Here is a 19,159-nt window from a genome sequence, read left to right on the forward strand (position 1 = left end):
GGCTTCACTAAAGGAGTGAGACACTTGTTCTAGAACGTTCACCTTTTTTCTTTTTTTTTACCTCCAACATTTGCTTGTTTTTGGACCTAAAGGATGTTTAAAAAAATATTCCCATTTACAAACACATCTTTACACTTTTTTTTAATAAAAAAGACTCAAAAAATGCACCAAACCATCACAAACCCACTCCACTGAGGCTGGTGTTAAATTACCTCCAAAGAATAACACATCGTCTGTTGGCCAAAATTGATTTTGTTTGACAAGCCAGGTGCCAAATTACAAGTATTTCCACTAGCCTCTGTATCTAATTAGTACAAAACAATGAAAAACACAACATTTAAGGTCACATTAAACACCTTTAGTTTGCATTCATCAGGAGGCTGGTGTCAAATTACCATTACACTGAACTGAGATGAAGTATCAATAAAAAAAAAAAAAACCCACACCTAATGAAACTACACAACACGATGAGGCTGGTGCCAAATTACAAGTACTCATCCCTGCATACCAGACAACAAGGTTAGCATGATAAAACAAATTCATAATTGACTATTAATTCCAGGAAAAGCATCAATTAAGTTCACATGAAACATCTGGAAACAGATTTGAGGGTTGAATCACATCTTCGGCCACATGTAGGAGGCTGGTGTCAAATTACACAGTGCTGGAATTTAGAAAAGGGACAGTTTAAAAAAAAGAAAACAGACGGATGGATGTGTGATGTTTCAATAAAACGAGGCACTGACCTAACAGAGGTACACCATGAGGCTGGTGTCAAATTACAAGCACATTGTTTACTATGATAATGGAGAGAAGGAAACTAATGTTAGTTTTAAAAAACATTAAAATGTTAAATTTTGTAGCAAAAAAAAAACCTCCCAAAAAATGTAAAATTTACTTGACTGGCTACATTCAATGAAACAGTGAGGCTGGTGTCAAATTACTGATGCTCAAACTGAAGCAGAAGAGCTTTCATGGTTAATAAACAAACAAAACTAACAAATCTGTGGTTTGTTTGTAATTTGACATCAGCCTCGTTCTGTTCTCAGGGCTTTGTGATGGCGGGTGGCATCGTTTAGTCTTTTTATGTAAAGATAGAAGACGATCGCCAGGGCGACCAAAGTCGGTATCTATCATGTGGAACAAAAGGGACGCTCGCCGTCCTCCTGTCGTTGGCGTGTGGCGTTGAGTATGTAGCGTAACGTGCGACAAGTTAGTCCAAAGCTAACAATGCTAACGATGCTAAGGGTCTGCGTCTCCTCCGTCCTGGTGCCAGTCCTAGACTCTGACGTCTCTGTCTACGTCCTCAGCTGTTTGAGCGTCCCCGGTTTGTTTGTTTCTTTTTGTCATCTCAGGCGAAAACAGACAAAAAAAAAAGGAAAAGAGAGCCGACCGTGAGACCCCGACCTTTGACCTCTGACCCCTGACCCGGTCCGCTCCCGGAGGACACGTTTACGGTTCGTCGAGGGTTTTCCTCTACGATCTTCTCGCTCCGACTCTTGTTTGATCGTTCATTCGCTCGTTTGTCTGAAGACAGACTCCAGTCAGCGTCTCCTGGTGGAGAAGAAAGACACAGAGAGAGAGAGAGAGAGAGAGAGAGAGAGAGAGAGAGAGAGAGAGAGAGAGAGAGAGAGAGAGAGAGGTGGGGGAAGACACACAACAGAAAACCAGACAGAAGACAGAAAAAAACTCGAAGAGAAAGAGAGGAAAGGAGAACAGAACAGAGGAACAAAATGGGAAGAAGTGGGAGGACAGGAAAGAGGATCATGTAAATTCATGCTGCTTTATTGTGAAAATCAGAGGAAATCCACCAGGAGCAGCTCTCGTCACCGTGGTAACGACGCCTCACCTTCCTCCGGTCTTGAAGATGAGGTCGGCGTTAGGAGCTCCTTTGGGGTGTTGGTAACGAGGACGACGCTCACGGTTGGTGTTAGCCTGAGCAGGACGCTGAGCCAGAGACTGCATCATCTCTGCAACACACACACACTTTAGAGCACCACTGCAGTCACCAAGAAGTTTTACTGTAACATCACACACAGCGTGTGTGTGTGTGTGTATACCCTGGTAGTCCTCCTGCTCCTGCCTCTCATTAATATCCAGTGTGAGCTTCTTCATCCTCATCCTCTCCTCCTGCTCCGCCTGTTGCTGGTTGAAGTGATTCGCAGCCAGGTGTGACGACAGGGGCACGTTCAGGATCTTATACTGACACACACACACACACACATAAATACAGGTAGTTTCCTGCATCCTCGCCGCTTCCTGCTAAGCCCCTCCTACCTGCTGCTTGTTGCCCTTCCTGGTGAGCATGACGAACTGCATGGTGTTGGAGACGTCCTGTTCAGTGTCGGTGATACAGGTCTGTGAGGCTCCGCCTTTCCTCAGCTGACTCTTCAGCTGCAGAGGGATGGCCACGTCCAGCTGGTGAACCTTCACCGACTCACCGCTACGCTGCTGTGTGGACGACACACACACACACATCAATGAGAGGCAGGAGCATGAGGACTACCAGGACGCAAGCACGCACCTCCTGGGCCTGGTTTTTCAAAAGTAATCAGTTGGATTCTGGACAACAGATTGGATTGGATTTCAGTAGGATTGGGATCACTTTGATCCTAAAAGTCTGGATTAAACTGATCCCACCAGAAGGGTGGATAAGTATGCTATAACAATATAAGTCTGTAGCAAAGTAGGAAAAGTTTGGCTCATCAATTAATTCTCCAAACAGCTGTCAATAGACATAATATATGTCACTAATTTATGTTTATTCATCACAATCAAAAATATTTTAGTTTTGTTTTGTTCTTAGATATTTTTAGTGATGCATGCAATGATAAAACAGGATAATAAAGCAATGACATCACTGGTTTATGAAATCCAAATCATAAATAGTGTCTAACCATTGTGTCCCTTGCGGCACATCCTGTCTGCTGGTTCTGGTTCTGTCAAAATGCAGGAGGTTTGTCAGGGTCTCCAAAGACTTGAAGCCCCTTCATCAAACAAAGATCAGCTCTGGTTATCCAGATTTGGTGATCATGAAAAGTTTCTATCTGAATCAGATTGATCCAATCTGATGTTGCTTTGAAACATCGGCTCAAAGCTAAAATGGATTATGTGACCATCGATTTGGAAAAAAAAAAGGTTTACCTAATCCGGATCAATTTTATCTGAATTAAACCTTTTAAAAACTGAGTCATGGAGGTTCCCACGGTCGAATCAAAGACCTACTTGCAGGTTCTCCAGCATCATTTTGTCCAGAGCCTGGATGAAGTCCTCGTCTTCAGCACAGGCCACGTGTTTCAGTCCACCACCACGGATCGTCACCTCCTGCACACGCACGCGCACGCACACGCACACACACACACACTTGAGTCTAGACGGCGCCCAGTCGTCAATTCTGCAGGTTCCATCCGACGGTTCTCACGTTGTTCTCCTCGTCCGTCTCGTTCTCCTTATTGGAGTCGGTCAGGTAGTCTGTGTTCTCCTCTTCCTCCTCCTCATGCTCCTCTTCCTCGTTGTCAGAACCCTCCTGAGGAGAAACGACGTGTGACATCCAGCGCCACAACACAAACATCATAGCTCATTTGTAGCTCCGCCCTCACGTCTTCCTCCTGCTCGTTCATCTCGCTCTCGTTGCCCGACTGCTCCTCCGTCTCGGCTCCGCCCTCTTCTTCGTCATCGTCGTCCTCCTCGTCGAGCGCGTCGCCCTCGCTCATAGCGCTGGAGCGTCCGTCCTTCTCCATGGCCAGACCTGAGAACCACAGACGTGTAACAAACACTTTAGCTCTGATGCTGAACCACTGGTTCAGTCATAACACGATAAAGCTGTGCATTCACTGACACGTCTACATTAGTTAATTGTATGACATGATCACTTGTTATACCAGAACACCCCAGGTCAAAAAAGATCTTGGTTTATTCCATTTAACCTCAGACAAAGACCTAGACCTGGGCTACATGTTACAATAACCAAAGGTCAAAGTTTAAGGAGTAGTTTTCCTCTCTCTGAGGGTCACGTGATCTAGATCGTGGTCATCTTTAGTGCTTAGCAAAAGCTGATCTGTGGGCGTGTCCTCTGCGATGACATCATCACTCTGCAATTTGGGACCTGGAATGGAGGCTGACAGCGTGACCAGAACACTAACACTCACCTAGCTTGACGAGGACCTCCCTCTCCAGGTCCACCACGTGCTTGGTAGCCTCGTCCAGGGAGCAGCTCAGCCTCATCTTAGGACGCAGCAGCTCCAACGTGTCACTGATCATGTAGTCGATGTCGATCGGGAACGGATGGTCTTTGGTCCACAAGTCCAGACTCTTTTTCCACCAGATGTAGCGCTGCACACACACAAAGACACACACACACACACCCAATAACACACAGTTTAGTTCAGTCTAACTTTGGTTTAATCTAGTCTAACTCTCTTTCATTAGTTTAGCCCAGTCTAACATTAGGCTTATTCGAGATGAGCCAGACAGACACAGTTTTGACAGCCGACTACAGACGCACAGTGTGTGCTGGTTAGATTTCTATCCAACTTGCTCCAGATTTGCTCTGATGTCACGGGCACATGGGGCGCGGAAAGCCTGTGAGACCCCAACGAGTCCAGCCGTATGAGTCAGCCTCTACGGCCGACAGCAGTCTTCCTCCCATTTTTGTTTTCTTTGTCTGTTTTATTTGCAGTCACGTAACGTTGCACACTGGTTCAGTCCAGTCTAACACTGGTTCAGTCCAGTCTAACACTGGTTCAGTCCAGTCTAACACTGGTTTATTCCAGTCTAACACTGGTTCAGTCCAGTCTAACATTGGTTCAGTCCAGTCTAACACTGGTTCAGTCCAGTCTAACATTGGTTCAGTCCAGTCTAACATTGGTTCAGTCCAGTCTAACATTGGTATACTCCAGTCTGACACTGGTTTAGCCCAGTTTAACATTGGTTTAGCCCAGTCTAACATTGGTTTATTCCAGTCTGACACTGGTTTAGCCCAGTTTAACATTGGTTTAGCTCAGTTTAACATTGGTTCAGTCCAGTTTAACATTGGTTCAGTCCAGTCTAACATTGGTTTATTCCAGTCTGACACTGGTTTAGCCCAGTTTAACATTGGTTCAGTCCAGTTTAACATTGGTTTAGCCCAGTCTAACAAAAGTTTAGTCCAGTCTATAACAAGTTTAGTCTAGTCTAACTCTGGTTTAGGGCTCAGTCTGACCTGGAAGTAGATGAGGAAGCAGTCGAGCTTCCTCTTGCTGGAGCCGCGGTCAAAGTACTGCCCACAGGTGTCGAGCAGCGTGCAGACCAGTCGGATGCGGAAGAGATGGTCCGGGGGGTCCAGGGGGCTGGGGCTACCGTCCTGGTTCACCCCGAATGAGATGAAAGAGAAGAGCATACGAAAGATGACGGCCGACTCCACCATGCGGTAGTTGTAGAGCTCACCCAGGAACTTGGCACTACTGATGCGTCGCTGGTTGAACTTTGGCTGATTGACCTGCAGGAGTTTGAAAGAACAAACTAAGCTTTAAACACAACAATCAGCATCACCATCGACAAGATTTTAATTAATATACACAAAAGATAATCATAAATGTGAGGTCATACCATTATTAGAGTATAGCTACTGATGAGCACTTTAAAGGTTCAAATGATGGTTTAATGCTCAACTATAGAAACTGTAAAGTGTTTTTTTCAAAAACTCTGAATAAATTAAACCTTGTCATCACCTCATCAGGAGATACTGAAATCACTTAGCTGTGAAAAAAGTAAACAATTACTGTGATAGGACTTCAAAATAAAAGTACAGTATTTTTGCCCAATGTAAGCTACTTTACAGTAGTAGTTTTTTTTATTCGGTCATTTCATTCCATTAAACATTAAACAAAAACATTTCCATAATTTTGTGTACAGCATGACTGAAAGGGTTTAGGCTGAAGTTAATACTTATGATACCTAACCCATGTTTACAAACTTCCACAAGACAAAACACAAAGATTATTAATAAACAATTTCAAGTGTCCAACAGAAGAGAAATACACATGTATTTAGAATCGTTATTTTAACATAAATTTCATTTTATTTTATGTTATTTTTATTTTTAAACTAAATCATGTCATCATTTAATTAATTTCATCCGTTATGGATCTATTAAAGTCTTTTCATTGCTACTTTATTTATTCTGAGCTTATATATTTTTAATTACAGTAGATTTATGCATATTTATCAAAGCTGTGACTGTTCCAGATTATTTTATTTGATCTTTCAAGTCATTCCACAGATTAACACCTCTTACAGAAATACATCAACTTTTTTTATTTGTCCTAGATTTTACTTTTTTTCCCTCTGAGGTTATACTGACTTTTCCTGTGTTCAAAAAGCTCCTGGATGTGAGGAGGGAGATTATTATTATGTGCCTTATACACCATTACTAATGTGTTCAGGTCAACAAGATCATGGATTTACAATAGATTTAGTTCTACAAACATAGGGTTTGTTGTTATAGAAATATGCTTTAGTGATAATTCTTATTGTCTTTTTTTGGAGTAGGAAAATATGATAAGTATTGGATTTGTAGTTGTTTCCCCATATGTCTAAGATATAATTTAGGTAAGGAAGAATGGGGGAGTTATTTAGTAATAGAAGAGATTTTTTGTCACGTACAGTTTTCATTTTGCCAATTATAGCAATGGTTTTTGCTAATTTTGTTTTTAATATTCTTATATGTGATTTCCATTCAAGTTTTCTATCAATGGTAACTTAGAAATGTATTTGCAAAAACGTGTTCAATTTCTGTATAATTAATCTTTAAAGTTGTATGATCACTGATTTTTATGTATTTTGTTTTACTCAGATTAATTGAAAGTTTGTTTAGATCAAACCATTTTTAAAGACTATAAGTTTGTCTTCTACAGTATCAAGGAGCTGTTTCTGGCCCTTTCCTGAGCAGTACAGGCTGGTATCATCCGCATATAATAAACATTTTACATTTTCCAAAACATCATAAACATTGTTGATATACATGATGAACAGTTTGGGACCCAATATAGAGCCTTGTGGAACACCATGTGTCATTAGTTTTTCATTGTGTATATGTACATATTGGCATCTGTTGCTAAGCTAGCTTCCTAGCCAGGCATATGCTGGTCCCCTGACACCAAACCCTTCAATCTTTTTTAAAAGCCTTGTATTGTCTATGGTGTCAGAGGCTTTGCTCAGATCAATAAAAATACCCACTGCATATTCACAAATGTCTATTGCTGTATCCATATCTTCCACAACAACCGTATTGATGTTCACTTAACAAATTTGTAAACAAAATGATCAAGCCTAATTACAAATTGTGTAAGAAGCGAGATAGGTCTATAATTGTCAAATATATTTTTATTTCCATTTTTATGAATTGGAACTACTTTTGCCAGTTTTCTTTTCTCTTGGGAAGGTGCTCGTGAGAAAGGACTGATTGCAAATGTATGTAAATGGTTTTGTCACATAATGAATAATTTCTTTTACTATCGTCATATCAATGTCAAAACAATCAGATGACCTTTTATTCTTGAATTTTTAAACTATTTCTATAATTTCATTTTCCTCAACCTCTCTTATGAAAAGTGAGTTTGGATTTTGTTTAGAACGTTACAATTTAGTCTTTGTGTGACTTTGGGATCGAGAATTTTGTGAGCTAATGTAGGTCCAACGTGAAAAAAACAATGAAGGCATTTGCAATTTCTATGATTTGATTGTCATTGACAAAAAAATGGGGCAGATTAAGATGTTTTCCTGCCTTTCTTTATTATTTCATTTAATATTTTCAGGTATCATTTCTGTGTTGTTCCAATAAATTATGACAATAGTACTTCTTATTAGTTCAAACTATACTTATCAACTTATTGAAAGCTGAAAATGCACCGTATAACACATATGATAAGCCGCAGCAAAAACGTACTGCGTTTGTTTTTGGTAGCGCCCACTACTGCTGAAAGGTTATACAGACAGATACTGTCTCTTTAAGAGGCGTCTGTGTACTGTGTTTAGTTTGACCAGTCCAGTGGTCTGCAACCTTTACTCTTAAAGGAGCCATTTTGCCTCATCTCACCTGAATTAAAGTCCTTCCCGTGCCAAAAGAAATTACTTGACAAATACTGTATTGAGAATGAATATTAAAACTGTACATTGGCAGTTAAATTAATCAGTTCAAACACAACTAAAATCTCTATTTTCTTCCAAAATTATCTTTTTGTTGGTTTAGTTACATTAGCAGGGATTTAAAACTTAAGGTTAGCCACATGTGCAAGAAAATTTTATTGTTATTGCACATTACAATTTATTGTATTATGTTTTAATTTGGTGTCAATGTCATTAATCATCTATACCCTCTATCAGAAAATTACAATTCTTTATTACAAATTTTTAAAGCTACTGGGAGCCATTGCAAAAGAGTTAAAGAGCCACATGAGGCTCCAGAGCCACCAGTTGCAGACTCCTGAAACTAGTCTAAACTAGTCTGCTAACAAAGAAACACTACAAAGATGTAACGGATGGAAAAAGTATTTTGTTCAGAGATGATTATAAATTTGCGTTCTCATTTCTTATTAATGATGCAAACACATTTCTGGGAGGTGACCCTCTCACCTCCATGCCCAGCCGGATGTCCTCCAGCACGCCGTCCACCACGTGGATGCCCACATCCTCCTGGTAGGCCACCAGGCCAGCCAGCAGGTTGGCCACGCAGTGGATGCTGTTGTACTTAACGTTCCAGATGTTGACCATGCAGCAGATGAGGTAAGCCTTGGCCTCGGGCTCCTGCCACGGCAGCTTACGCATCTGTCTCAGCACCTTCTCCGTGGTCACCTTAGACAGGTCTTTGTAGAGCAGCTTACGCACGTACTCCTGCAGCGGGGGACGCTTCTTCTTCACCGTCTTCTCGATGGGCGGAGGGTTGCAGTAGTAGTAGGCGTTCTCCACCATGGTCACGTAGCGGGCGTCCAGGTGCTGAGCCTGCTTCTTACGCATCATTTGTTCCTAAAAACAAACAAGGTTTGATCAATATTTGTCTTTTATTCTCCGTTCAGCTTCTGTAATAACCACGAGTCTCACACTCTCAAATAGATTATTAGATCATTTCTGTCTCTTCAAGATAAATTACAGCCAGATCTTTGTGTAATTATTCTTTCTTATCATGAATTTTATATTTTGATAAGCGCATTGAGATCACTTTGTTGTAATCTGCACTATATAAAGATTGATTGATTGACAAGTCAAATCAAGACATGTCCAGACAAGATAAGACAACATTGTAACAACAATTTATTATTTCTGTCCCTCCAAGATAAATTATATTAATAATATCTCTCTGCAGATTCAAAGAGTGGAAAAAGAAGTGTTTTAATGATGTGTTCAAAGTTCCGACAGCGCCCCCTGGTGTGGAGGGCTGGTACTGACCAATAGGACGCTGGTCCTCAGGTGGGAGTCAGGTGACCTGAAGAGAAAGCGCCCGCACGTTTCCAGGAGCGTGCACGCCATCTCGATGTGGTGATGGGTGAAGTCAGACAGCAGCATCTGTCCAGATCAAATATAAAAACATTATTTATTAACACGTTCATTTAGAGGAATTAACAGATTATTATCATCTTTAATCAGGATTATAGATTATGGACCAGGAATCGGATCTGACCTTCAGACAGTGCAGTGTGTCCGTCTTACAGAACATCTTGAACTTTGCCAGTTCTCCGATGAATCTCACCGTCTTGTTCTTCGTCTCAATGTTGATCTGGTCTTTCTTACGGATCTGAAGCACAAAAAACAACAAAAACAACAACTGCTTAAAACCCCAAGTGAAGGACAATAAGGATAAAGATACATATACTGTATGTACAATTGGGGAATAATAAACAGTACCTTAATGTTAATGCCAAATGAAATAAACAGAGGGAGCAAAGTAAGGAGGTGTGGATGGGATAACTCACGTGAAACCTGAAGTCTCCTTTGAGCATGGAGCACAGATCCTCAGCCACATCAGACATGCAGGGATGGAGCGTCGCCACAAGGCGAGAGTAAAACGGCAGGAGGTCCAACCTGTGGGAAACAGGAAGAGTTGTGAGCACAGCGCCACCTGATGGAGCTCAAAGATACAGCTTTAAATTCAACTTTATTTATGGAGCGCCCAAATGAACAACAAGACAAGACAAGACAAGACAAGAATGAATTCAAATTGATTAATTGAGTGCCAAATGAACGGCAACACAAGAAAAGACAAGAGAAGATAAGATAGGACAAGACAAAAAATAATAATAATTATAATGATAATAAATAAATAAATAAAAATAAAAAAGTGAAGACAAGTCAACACAAGACAAAATAAGACAGGTCAACATGACCCTCAATAAAATAAGAACTTCGTTAAAATAAGGGACCATCAGTGAAAAAATTTGAAAAAAAGGTTAAGATTGGTCAAAATAAGTCGGTTCAAGCTACGTAAAAATAAATCAGAATAAGTCCGAATAAGAAAAGATGAGTCAGAATAAGATCAGTTACAATAAGTCAAGATAAGTCAAGAAATAACAGGATGAGTCAAGATAGGATCAATTGTGAAAAGATTTCAAGATAAAAATAATAATCACGATAATCAAGTCAGGATAAGTCCAGATAAAATAAGTCTGGATCTTAGTTTAAAAAGACCAAAGTTAGAGGAAACTGATACAATTGAATTGAAGAGGACAGGGATAGAATATTCGAACAAAGCCTGAGGTCTAAAATCTGTAATTGTACTGCGTGTGTTTAAGTGTGTGTGCTCGGTGAATGAGCAGTGTTAGCATGTGATCAAAGCTAGCTAACCTCTGCCTAGGGACGGTGAAGAGAGCACGGACCAGCTTCCTCCTGTTGGACTTAGTGTTCATGTTCATACAAAAGTCCATGGCAGCCTGTGAGGGTTTGAACAGTCACATGTCAGGTACATCACGCGTGTGTGCGTGTGTGTGTGTGTGTATGTGTGTGTTACCTTGTCTATCAGGTCTCTGTTGACACAGTTGGGAAGCTGCTGAATGAAAGCATCCACGATAAGCTTCAGATGAGAGCCTGTGCTCGTCTCCTCGTCCTCTTGTTCTACACACACACAAAGAAATAAAAAAACCCTTAGTTACACTTTCAGAACACAAGCTACATGTTTGTCTTTTCTAAACATATAAACACTGAAGCAGTGGTTTCCAACCTTTTTCTTGTTGTGACCCCATTTTTACATCACAAATTCTTGGCGAACCCACTGACATTCTTTCTCTAAGATTAGTTTTTTGATCATGTTTGTTACAAATACAAAGTGACACTATGCACCAGCTCAGATATGTTCATACTGCATTTTATTTGAACTAGATATATATTTGAGAAAGTGAAAGTATAGCCAACAGTTGAATGTATACGTGTTGTTTTAATTTGAAAAAGAATAATAATATTTTTTTCTGCCTCTTCCTGCACTCTATATCTATTTCTGTAATATTATTGTTTTGTTTATCACTGTATATTTGTATAATTTTTGTATTTATTCTATTTATATTACTGGTGTTTTTCTTATTATTATTTGTTTTCCTATTTTTATACTATTATTCTTTTACTCTATTTATTCTTCAAGGGCTTAACGTGGAACTTGAGGACTTTATTTCGCCATGTACACGTTCATGCACATAATGACAAATAAAAATCCTTGAACTATGTATTGTTTTTTATCTGTGCAAAATAAAACATTTTCAAATACATTAAAAAACTGTGTTAATTACATTTTATTTCCAGGCGAACCACATGAGATCATGACCCCAAGGTTGAAAAAAAACTGCACGAAGGTAATATTAATATAAAGCTCACATAAAAGTCCTTAAGTGACCTTTAAAGGTCCTATATCAACTACAGCCACATATGGGTAATATTTTACATTTTACAAAATAAAATACTAATTTATTAAGATATATTATTATTTTCTTTCAACCCGGAAGTTCAGACACACAATTTCTCGGAGTGCCGCCTCTCCCCGTGTGAGTGCCTCCCATTTCAAGACGTAGCCCTAGAGCCCTGGCAGCATAGACAACACACACGCCCACCAATCTTTGTAAACAGTTCCAGAGAATGTATTTCAAATATAAAGACAAAGAAGCGAGTATGGCTAACATTTGGCTAGAGGTTTATTTTACTTACGGCTGTGGCCTTTCCATCAGTGGGGTTTATTGTGGGAATCGCTCCGATTTGAAGACGTAATTTACTGTACAATCCACTTTAGAACTGGCCAAGGTTCACCACTAACGGAGGCTCGATGGTGTGTCGCGTGTTCCCAGAGATAAATTTCAACCACTTCTGGCGAGTAGACTCTTCTTTAGGAAGTTTGAACAAATTCTGAGGACTTTCGCAGTCTAACACATTTTCGGTTACAAGACATTATCGTTTGGTAGAAAAACAAAGATCATTTCTTTTCCCTGTGCAGACTGGATAAGAAAGGACAAATGACCAACCGCTCGCATGCCTAGCACCAGAGAGAATGGGCATGTATGTTCACTGTGGAGGCGCGGCACCAGCAGCAGGCACTTCCTGGAGGGGAAGGTTCAGAATGCCAGTGATGTCACTATCATTTGAACCGCTCGTTTTTCAGAACATGGCAGAGAAGCCTCTCAGAGAACAGGATTATTGAGAATATTTAAGAGATGTAGGAAGGAAGCCCAATAATACTTTGGGGGTGTTTTTGATAAGGAATTAACATTGTAACAAGGTTAAAAGTTCAAAAAAGTTGATTTGCATGAGTAGGACTTTTATTTACTACCTAAGTGACATTTAATGCCCTAATGAAATTTAAGTAGCCCATAAGTGACAAGTAAGTACGATTTAAGGTATAAATGTCGACATCTGAGAAACATCGTAGTTCAGTGACATCATAATGACATCATAGTGACACCTTCACCTTGTTCATCCAGCAGCTTCTTGGCAAGCTCCTCATTCTCCGCTTCGTCACCTCCCTCTAGCTCCAAAGGTTCATCAGTGATGTCCAGCGCCTCCAGCTCCAGCTCCAGCTCCTCCGTGGTGCTGGTGGTACTGGACTCCTTCCCGTCTGACAGAAAAGGGAACACAGTGAGAACTCAACACCGAAACATTTGTCTGCGTTCACACACCGTGACTCACCTTTGCCGTCGTCTTTGTCTTTGCTGGGACCGCCGCGCTCGTTGTCCTTGAAGAGAATGGCGGGGACAAAGGCCTTCAGGTCCACCAGGTTCTCGTAGAAGTTGCGAGCGTCCTCGTCCTCCCAAATTCCTCCCTCCAGGTCGTAGTCGCCGGGTTTTCCAGGAGTGAAGATGTCGATGCCAGGGCCGTGTTCTGAGAGAGGAGAGGTTAGAAAGTCAGCAATAGTTTGTGAAGGAAAGCCTGCGACAGAGTGAGGTGTGGTGACTACTTTATAGATTTAGAGCCTGTGTTCCTCCATCTTGAAATCATGTGACTGATGATGTCACACGGCCCCACTGCCTGTAAACATCCCATTGTTTTCTATTGGAGTGAAACATTCAGCCTGATTATTGGATCATTTAGCAGCTTTTTCAATGAAAATGACAATATGTTCTGCTTTTGGTTGCTCTAAAAAAAAAATCAAGAACAGTTAAAGATGTCGATTGGTGGTACACAATGAAGCAGAGAAGAGGAGCTCTCCTAAGTGACCTAAGTGTGATCTACTCTCTAACTTCAGCCACCAGAAAGTGTCAGCACACTGTTTAAGGCAGAGTAAAGGTCCCTTAGGAGAGCTCTTCTTCTCTGCTTCATTGTCTACTACCAACACGCAGAGTGGGATCACAACTGTTTTTATTCTTTTTCTGTAAACAAAAGGTTTACATCAACATCTTTAACGTTTCCTGATTATTTAGATCAACCAGAAGCTGCACAAGTTATTATGACTGAAAAAGCTGTTAAATGATCTAAAAATCAGGATGAATGTTTCACTCCAATAGAAAACAATGGGATGTTTACAGGCAGTGGGGCCATGTGACATCATCAGTCACATGATTTCTAGATGGAGGAACACAGGCTCTCAAACTGTGAAGTAGTCCCATTTTTAAAAAAAAATTAAACAAATATGGTGCATAATGATGTGTTTTGTTAGACATAGATCTACTAATAGGTACTTTTGGAAGATTTTAGGACACATTTGTAAAAACAGTGGAGGATCCCTTTAAGGAAACCCACCCTCCTGCACGGTCTTGTCCTGTGGCAGCTCCGGCATGTTCTCGTCCAGCAGGTCGGCCAGAGACTGCGTATTGGCAAGAAGCTTCTGGTAGCAGGTGGCAAACTCCTCATGCTGCTTGTGTCGATCCTCGCTCAGCTCGCCTTTGGAGTGCAGGATTCGCCTGGAAATCAGATGACAGAGAAACGTCAGGAAATGGATGAGTCCAATGAAAAGTCAAATCAAGACAAGAAAAGACAAGTCAAGGAGAAATGAGACAAGACAAGTAAAGACAAGCAAAGACGAGTCAAAACAAGACAAGTTAAGATAAGACTAGACAAGGAGAGCGGAAACAAGTCAAGACAAGAAAACACGAGTCAAGACAAGACAAGATAAGAGAAGTCAAATAAAGTCAAGTCTTATTCTGGTTTGTTTCTGAACAGAAACAGCTCAGCTGTGACTTCCTGTTTCCTGTTTACTTCCTGGTTCTCACCTGTTCTGCCTCTCGATGTTCTGCAGCTCTCGATGGTCCTTCTTCAGGTGTTTGGTGAGGGAGGTGAAGTATTCCCTGAGCAGGTTCTGAAAGGGCTGCTGCTTCTCGGTGCTGATGATCTCGCTGGGCGGGAACGCCAGTGAGAACTTGTCGGCCGCCGCCTTCACCCTGCGCGGCACCAGGCCGGCGATGTCGTCGCCGCAGTGCTTACAGAAGCTGATGACCACAGACACGTGCGTGTGCGTCTCGCGGTCTGTGTTGATGATGCTCTTCAGCTGCTCGTAGATCAGCGACAGGCCCTCGCGGTCCGTGAACAGGCCGACGATGGTGAGCTCCGCGATGAAACGCAGGTCGGTGCGCAGCTTGCTGACGTTGGGTGCCTTCTCCTCCTTCCGCGCCTCAAAGTGCTTCTTCCAGGCGTGCAGTAGCAGCTGGGCGAACTCTGCATAGCGCTGGTGGAACAGTGAGCACAGGTGCACGGCGCAGCCCACGTCAGAGATCTTCAGTTTGGCCTCCACCACGGAGCTGACGGCCTCTCCAATGTACTTGCTGAGGTTGAGCGAGGCAAAGTCGTTGGAGAGGGAGTCCCGCTGCTGCTCGGTGAGTGTGCGCAGCTTCTTGACGAAGGCCGTGTTCTTCTTCAGGCTGGAGTCCAGGCGGCTGAAGAACGCCTCCTCGGGCCGGCGCTCGGGGGCACTCTGGTTGCGGCTGCGCAGGTCCTTCCTGCCCTGGTGGCGCTCCCAGGCCTCCTGGTGCAGCTGATGGCCCTCCTCCTTCTCCCTGAGGAACACCACCATCAGTCAACATATCAAACACAGTAACTAGTGATGCACCGGAATGAACATTTTTGACCAAAAACCACTGAAAGAAACTATTATGCAAAATACGAGTCCCATTGCATTTATGGCTCTGAATTTTTGTACTAAACACTAACATTAAAACACTGCAATTGTATAAATGAATATTAAAAGAAGCACTTATATTCCAACAATATAAAATAAGTAAATGAAATGTTTAACTCGTCCCAATCATACTTTAAAAAATAATACACAAGCCTATAACTGACTGAGCTGCTGAAAGAGTTAAATTTAAATTAAATTGGGGCTTTAAGTCTTTATTGGTATATATGTTGTTACACACATATAAATTTGTCCTCTGCAATTTTACCCATCCCTGAGGGGCAGTCGGCAGCCATTTTGCGGCGCATGGGGAGCAGTTCGGGGTTAAGGGACTTGCTCAACATCCCACAGTGATGGCCCAGGTGGGAATTGAATCTGTTCTCTCTTTAAAACACAAAGTGTATTTAAGCTCTCGGTGAAGATCAGCTTCTCCATTTAATTTATTATACAACCATGTTTTTGGAGATGCACACACACTCTGTGCTTTGATTGCAGCATGCATAGTTTCTTCTACACGCTGCTTTAATCGCATCAAAGTAATGATCTTTATAACGCGGACCAAGTATCGTCATGATGACAATCAGAGGATCTCTGTCAGTCATGTTTCTGATGCTCAGCAGCTGTACGTCACACTACTGTGTAATCCCTGACAGAGGTCTACACGTAACTACAGTGTTGACGTGACACAAACATAAATCGCACGTAAGTTATTTCCCTGTCTCAAACTGCTCAGGAAAATCTTTCGTGCATAAATAAATCTGCTCCGTGAGTCCACGGACAAGTTGGTTTATCTCCAAGCAAGCGCACGTGCTGACCGCGGTGTTTTCTCACGTGTTTACAACATCCTGATTCAGTCGGCTTGTTTCGGTGAGAAAAGTGTTTCAGGCCATTTTTGCCTGAAAATTTTCAGCAGTCGAAATTTTGGTGCATTACTAATAACAACACAACTGAGCTGCCAAGTGTGGCTCAAATCCAACAAACCAAAACCCTGGAGTGACTAAAGATGGCTGTCGATTAAATATATGTTAAATAAATAATGTATGTATCATGAAATGTGGTCAATGTAGTACCAATAAAAAAATAAATGCATATTTATTAAAACAATTAAAGTACCTTTTTCTATGTGAAATTAAATCCATTGCAAATGTTAAAGTGAATAAATAGAGGCTGTTCTCACCGGAGCAAAGCCTCCTCCTCCTCTTTCTGCCGTTTGGCCTCCTCCTCCTGACTCCTCCTCTCCTCCTCCTCCTGCTGCTTCTTCTCCTCCTCTTCCTTCTTCCTCTGCTCCTCCTCCTCCCTTTGCTTATCGTCCTCTTTCTTACGGCGCTCCTTCTCTTCTTTCTTCTTCTTCTCCTCTTCTAAACGTCTCTTCTTCTCCTCCTTACTCCCTCCTTTCACCTCCTGCTCCTTGGGTTTATCGCGGGCGGTGGGCGGTGGCCTCCTCTCCCCCTCACGCTCCTTCTCTCTGTCATCCATGTTTACAGGGCGCTGGCGTTCAGCGGGCATGCTGTGGAGGAACAGGAACAGATCTATTCTTTAAACATCTATAAACATGTACAGGAACATATCCACTCTTTAAATATCTATAAAAATGTACACGAACAGATCTATTATTTATACATCATTGACATTGTTTGTGTGACTTTTATCTTAAAACAAAATAAAATAAATAGTTTTTATGTTACATTTTTTAAATTTAAAAACATGTATTTGACTTGTTTCAAAAGTCAAAATTAGGAGGGTGATTGTAATGTTTTTAAATCTGTTTTCGGCTACATAAGTAGTCACATTTGTGCAAATATTTCGGGCTAATTATGATGCGACACAAACTCAGGAGCAGCTAATTAGCCTGTTAGCCTCGTTGCTAACAATTTCTCAGTTACAGCTCAGCTAAAGCTCTGTGTTCTATCTATTTGAGTCACTTCGGTCTGTTTTACAGCAGAAATCAATAAAAAAGCAACAGGTCTTTTACGCAAAACAGCGAGTTAGCGTTAGCTTAGCCACTAGCCTTGCTTAGCAGCGCGCCTGAATGGACGCTAGCGGATGTAAACAAACGGTTCAACAGCGCAAAAATGACACTCTGTGAACGTAAAGACAATCCAAAATAAACCTTTAAATATTTACAGCCTGGTTTTTGAACTATAAGTGATGATTTACAGTGTGTTTAAAAAGATTTTACCTACAAATTGTTGCAAAATAAACATCGAGTGTCAGCGTCTGCTTCCGTGTGCAGGGCCTTCTTTAGGTCCTCGAAACTCTGCCTGACCAAAATGTAAAAAATAATAATATAAACAAAATAAATAAAAATAGATAATACGAATAGTGCTTTTGTAGAATACGTTGTAAAATTCCTAATGTATTATCTATTTTTGTTTCCAGTTCAAACGACCGCACTTTTTTTGTTGTGGGGCGTTTTGAATAAATAGCAAAGAGCAATATTTTTGTTTATATTTATTAAATAAAAAGGGCAATTTGAATACATTTTTATTTTTTCAATATCTATTCGACCCAGTGTTAAATTTCGTCTTTGATTAATGTAGTACAAAACCAGACTACAACAGTAGAAAAACAAAACAAACATGAAAACATCATTATTTAATATCGATTTCTCTTGTTTTTTTTTTAGCTGCTTCTTTTATTTTCCGTTGTCCTGTCCTCTGCGTGTATGTAACTTCGTACTACTTATGAAATTTAGTAGAATATTTGTGTTTGTGTAAGTATGTAAATCTGCAGGCCACACACATACATATATTAACGTGATGTATGCATATATGTTGTTTAATACTTACTTATATAATATATGGTGACTGGCTGTATATGAGGACAATAAAATACATAATTACAAACAAATAAATATATAGATAAATGAATGAATAAATACTGAATTAAATGAACAATAAATGAAATACATGTACGTGAACTAATAAATAAAAGGAAAAAAAAATACATTAGTAAATAAATAATTAAATACTTGTCTTTGTTACCATACTTTCATATTTAATTTTCCAATTATGCATTTAAATATATATTTACACATGTATTTATTTACTTATTACATAGACGTAACCAATTCTTAATTAACATATGACACATAAATATGTAAATAAATTAATACATAAAAAGTATGCATAATTGAGGAAATGTAAAAATATTAATATATGGTAACAGACATTTAAAAAAAGTATTTATGTAATTATTTATTCAGCAATTTTTTATTGATGTATTTATTAGTAATTGTGTCATTTTTTGTCCCCATAGTTGTATAGAAACTCACTGAGGGAGCAGATTAGACCTGAATTTAGGATATTGCTATATATCTGAAATTAAAAAGACTTTGTTAAAGAAATAGAAAAACACATGTTAGAGTGGTATCCTTCTCCCAGTGGTTTAACTGGTATGGCTTCAGGACTCAACATCACACTTTAAACTGTGAAAACTGTGACTTAAATGTCGGCAGAGGTAGTAACTGAGTCCGAACTGATAAAGATTTTGAATCAAAGTGGCCAAAAATGTGTAAATGTTTGTTTTCCTTTGTATTTCCTAATGTGGACTTGATGCATTTCTGACACATTGTGTAATCGTTGTTTCCTCTCAGTGAAAACACTTCACAGG

General features: G+C 40.4%; 1 protein-coding gene across 3 annotated transcripts; it reads right to left on the reverse strand.

Moving 5' to 3' along the window:
• Positions 1–124: 124 nt before the first annotated feature.
• upf2 (UPF2 regulator of nonsense mediated mRNA decay) lies at positions 125–17,802 on the reverse strand. Of its 3 annotated transcripts, none has more exons than XM_028448425.1 (21): positions 17,727–17,802; positions 16,725–17,054; positions 14,649–15,428; positions 14,179–14,339; positions 13,129–13,320; positions 12,911–13,057; positions 10,976–11,079; positions 10,813–10,898; positions 9,945–10,053; positions 9,653–9,766; positions 9,421–9,537; positions 8,611–9,000; positions 5,201–5,476; positions 4,149–4,332; positions 3,600–3,748; positions 3,422–3,526; positions 3,226–3,324; positions 2,278–2,451; positions 2,061–2,202; positions 1,850–1,970; positions 125–1,551 (listed from the first exon to the last, which is right to left on the reverse strand). In XM_028448425.1, the coding sequence occupies exons 2-21, from the start codon at positions 17,051–17,053 to the stop codon at positions 1,545–1,547; spliced, it is 3,786 nt and encodes a 1,261-aa protein (XP_028304226.1). In that variant the 5' UTR covers position 17,054; positions 17,727–17,802; the 3' UTR covers positions 125–1,544. The 3 variants fall into 3 exon arrangements, with proteins under 3 accessions (XP_028304226.1, XP_028304224.1, XP_028304225.1); XM_028448423.1 differs by having other exon boundaries at positions 125–1,554; XM_028448424.1 differs by having other exon boundaries at positions 125–1,554; positions 17,731–17,797.
• Between the last annotated feature and the right edge of the window lie 1,357 nt (positions 17,803–19,159).

Source organism: Gouania willdenowi, chromosome 6 (assembly GCF_900634775.1).
Source record: "Gouania willdenowi chromosome 6, fGouWil2.1, whole genome shotgun sequence".
NCBI classification, from domain to species: domain Eukaryota; kingdom Metazoa; phylum Chordata; class Actinopteri; order Blenniiformes; family Gobiesocidae; genus Gouania; species Gouania willdenowi.

Excerpts from the sequence above, each read along its gene's own strand:
- upf2 (XM_028448423.1), bottom strand. The coding sequence starts at position 17,053 with ATGCCCGCTGAACGCCAGCGCCCTGTAAACATGGATGACAGAGAGAAG. Across the intron at positions 15,429-16,724 it reads GAGGAGGAGGCTTTGCTCCG|GGAGAAGGAGGAGGGCCATC; the intron begins GTGAGAACAGCC and ends GGTGTTCCTCAG. Across the intron at positions 5,477-8,610 it reads ACATCCGGCTGGGCATGGAG|GTCAATCAGCCAAAGTTCAA; the intron begins GTGAGAGGGTCA and ends AAACTCCTGCAG.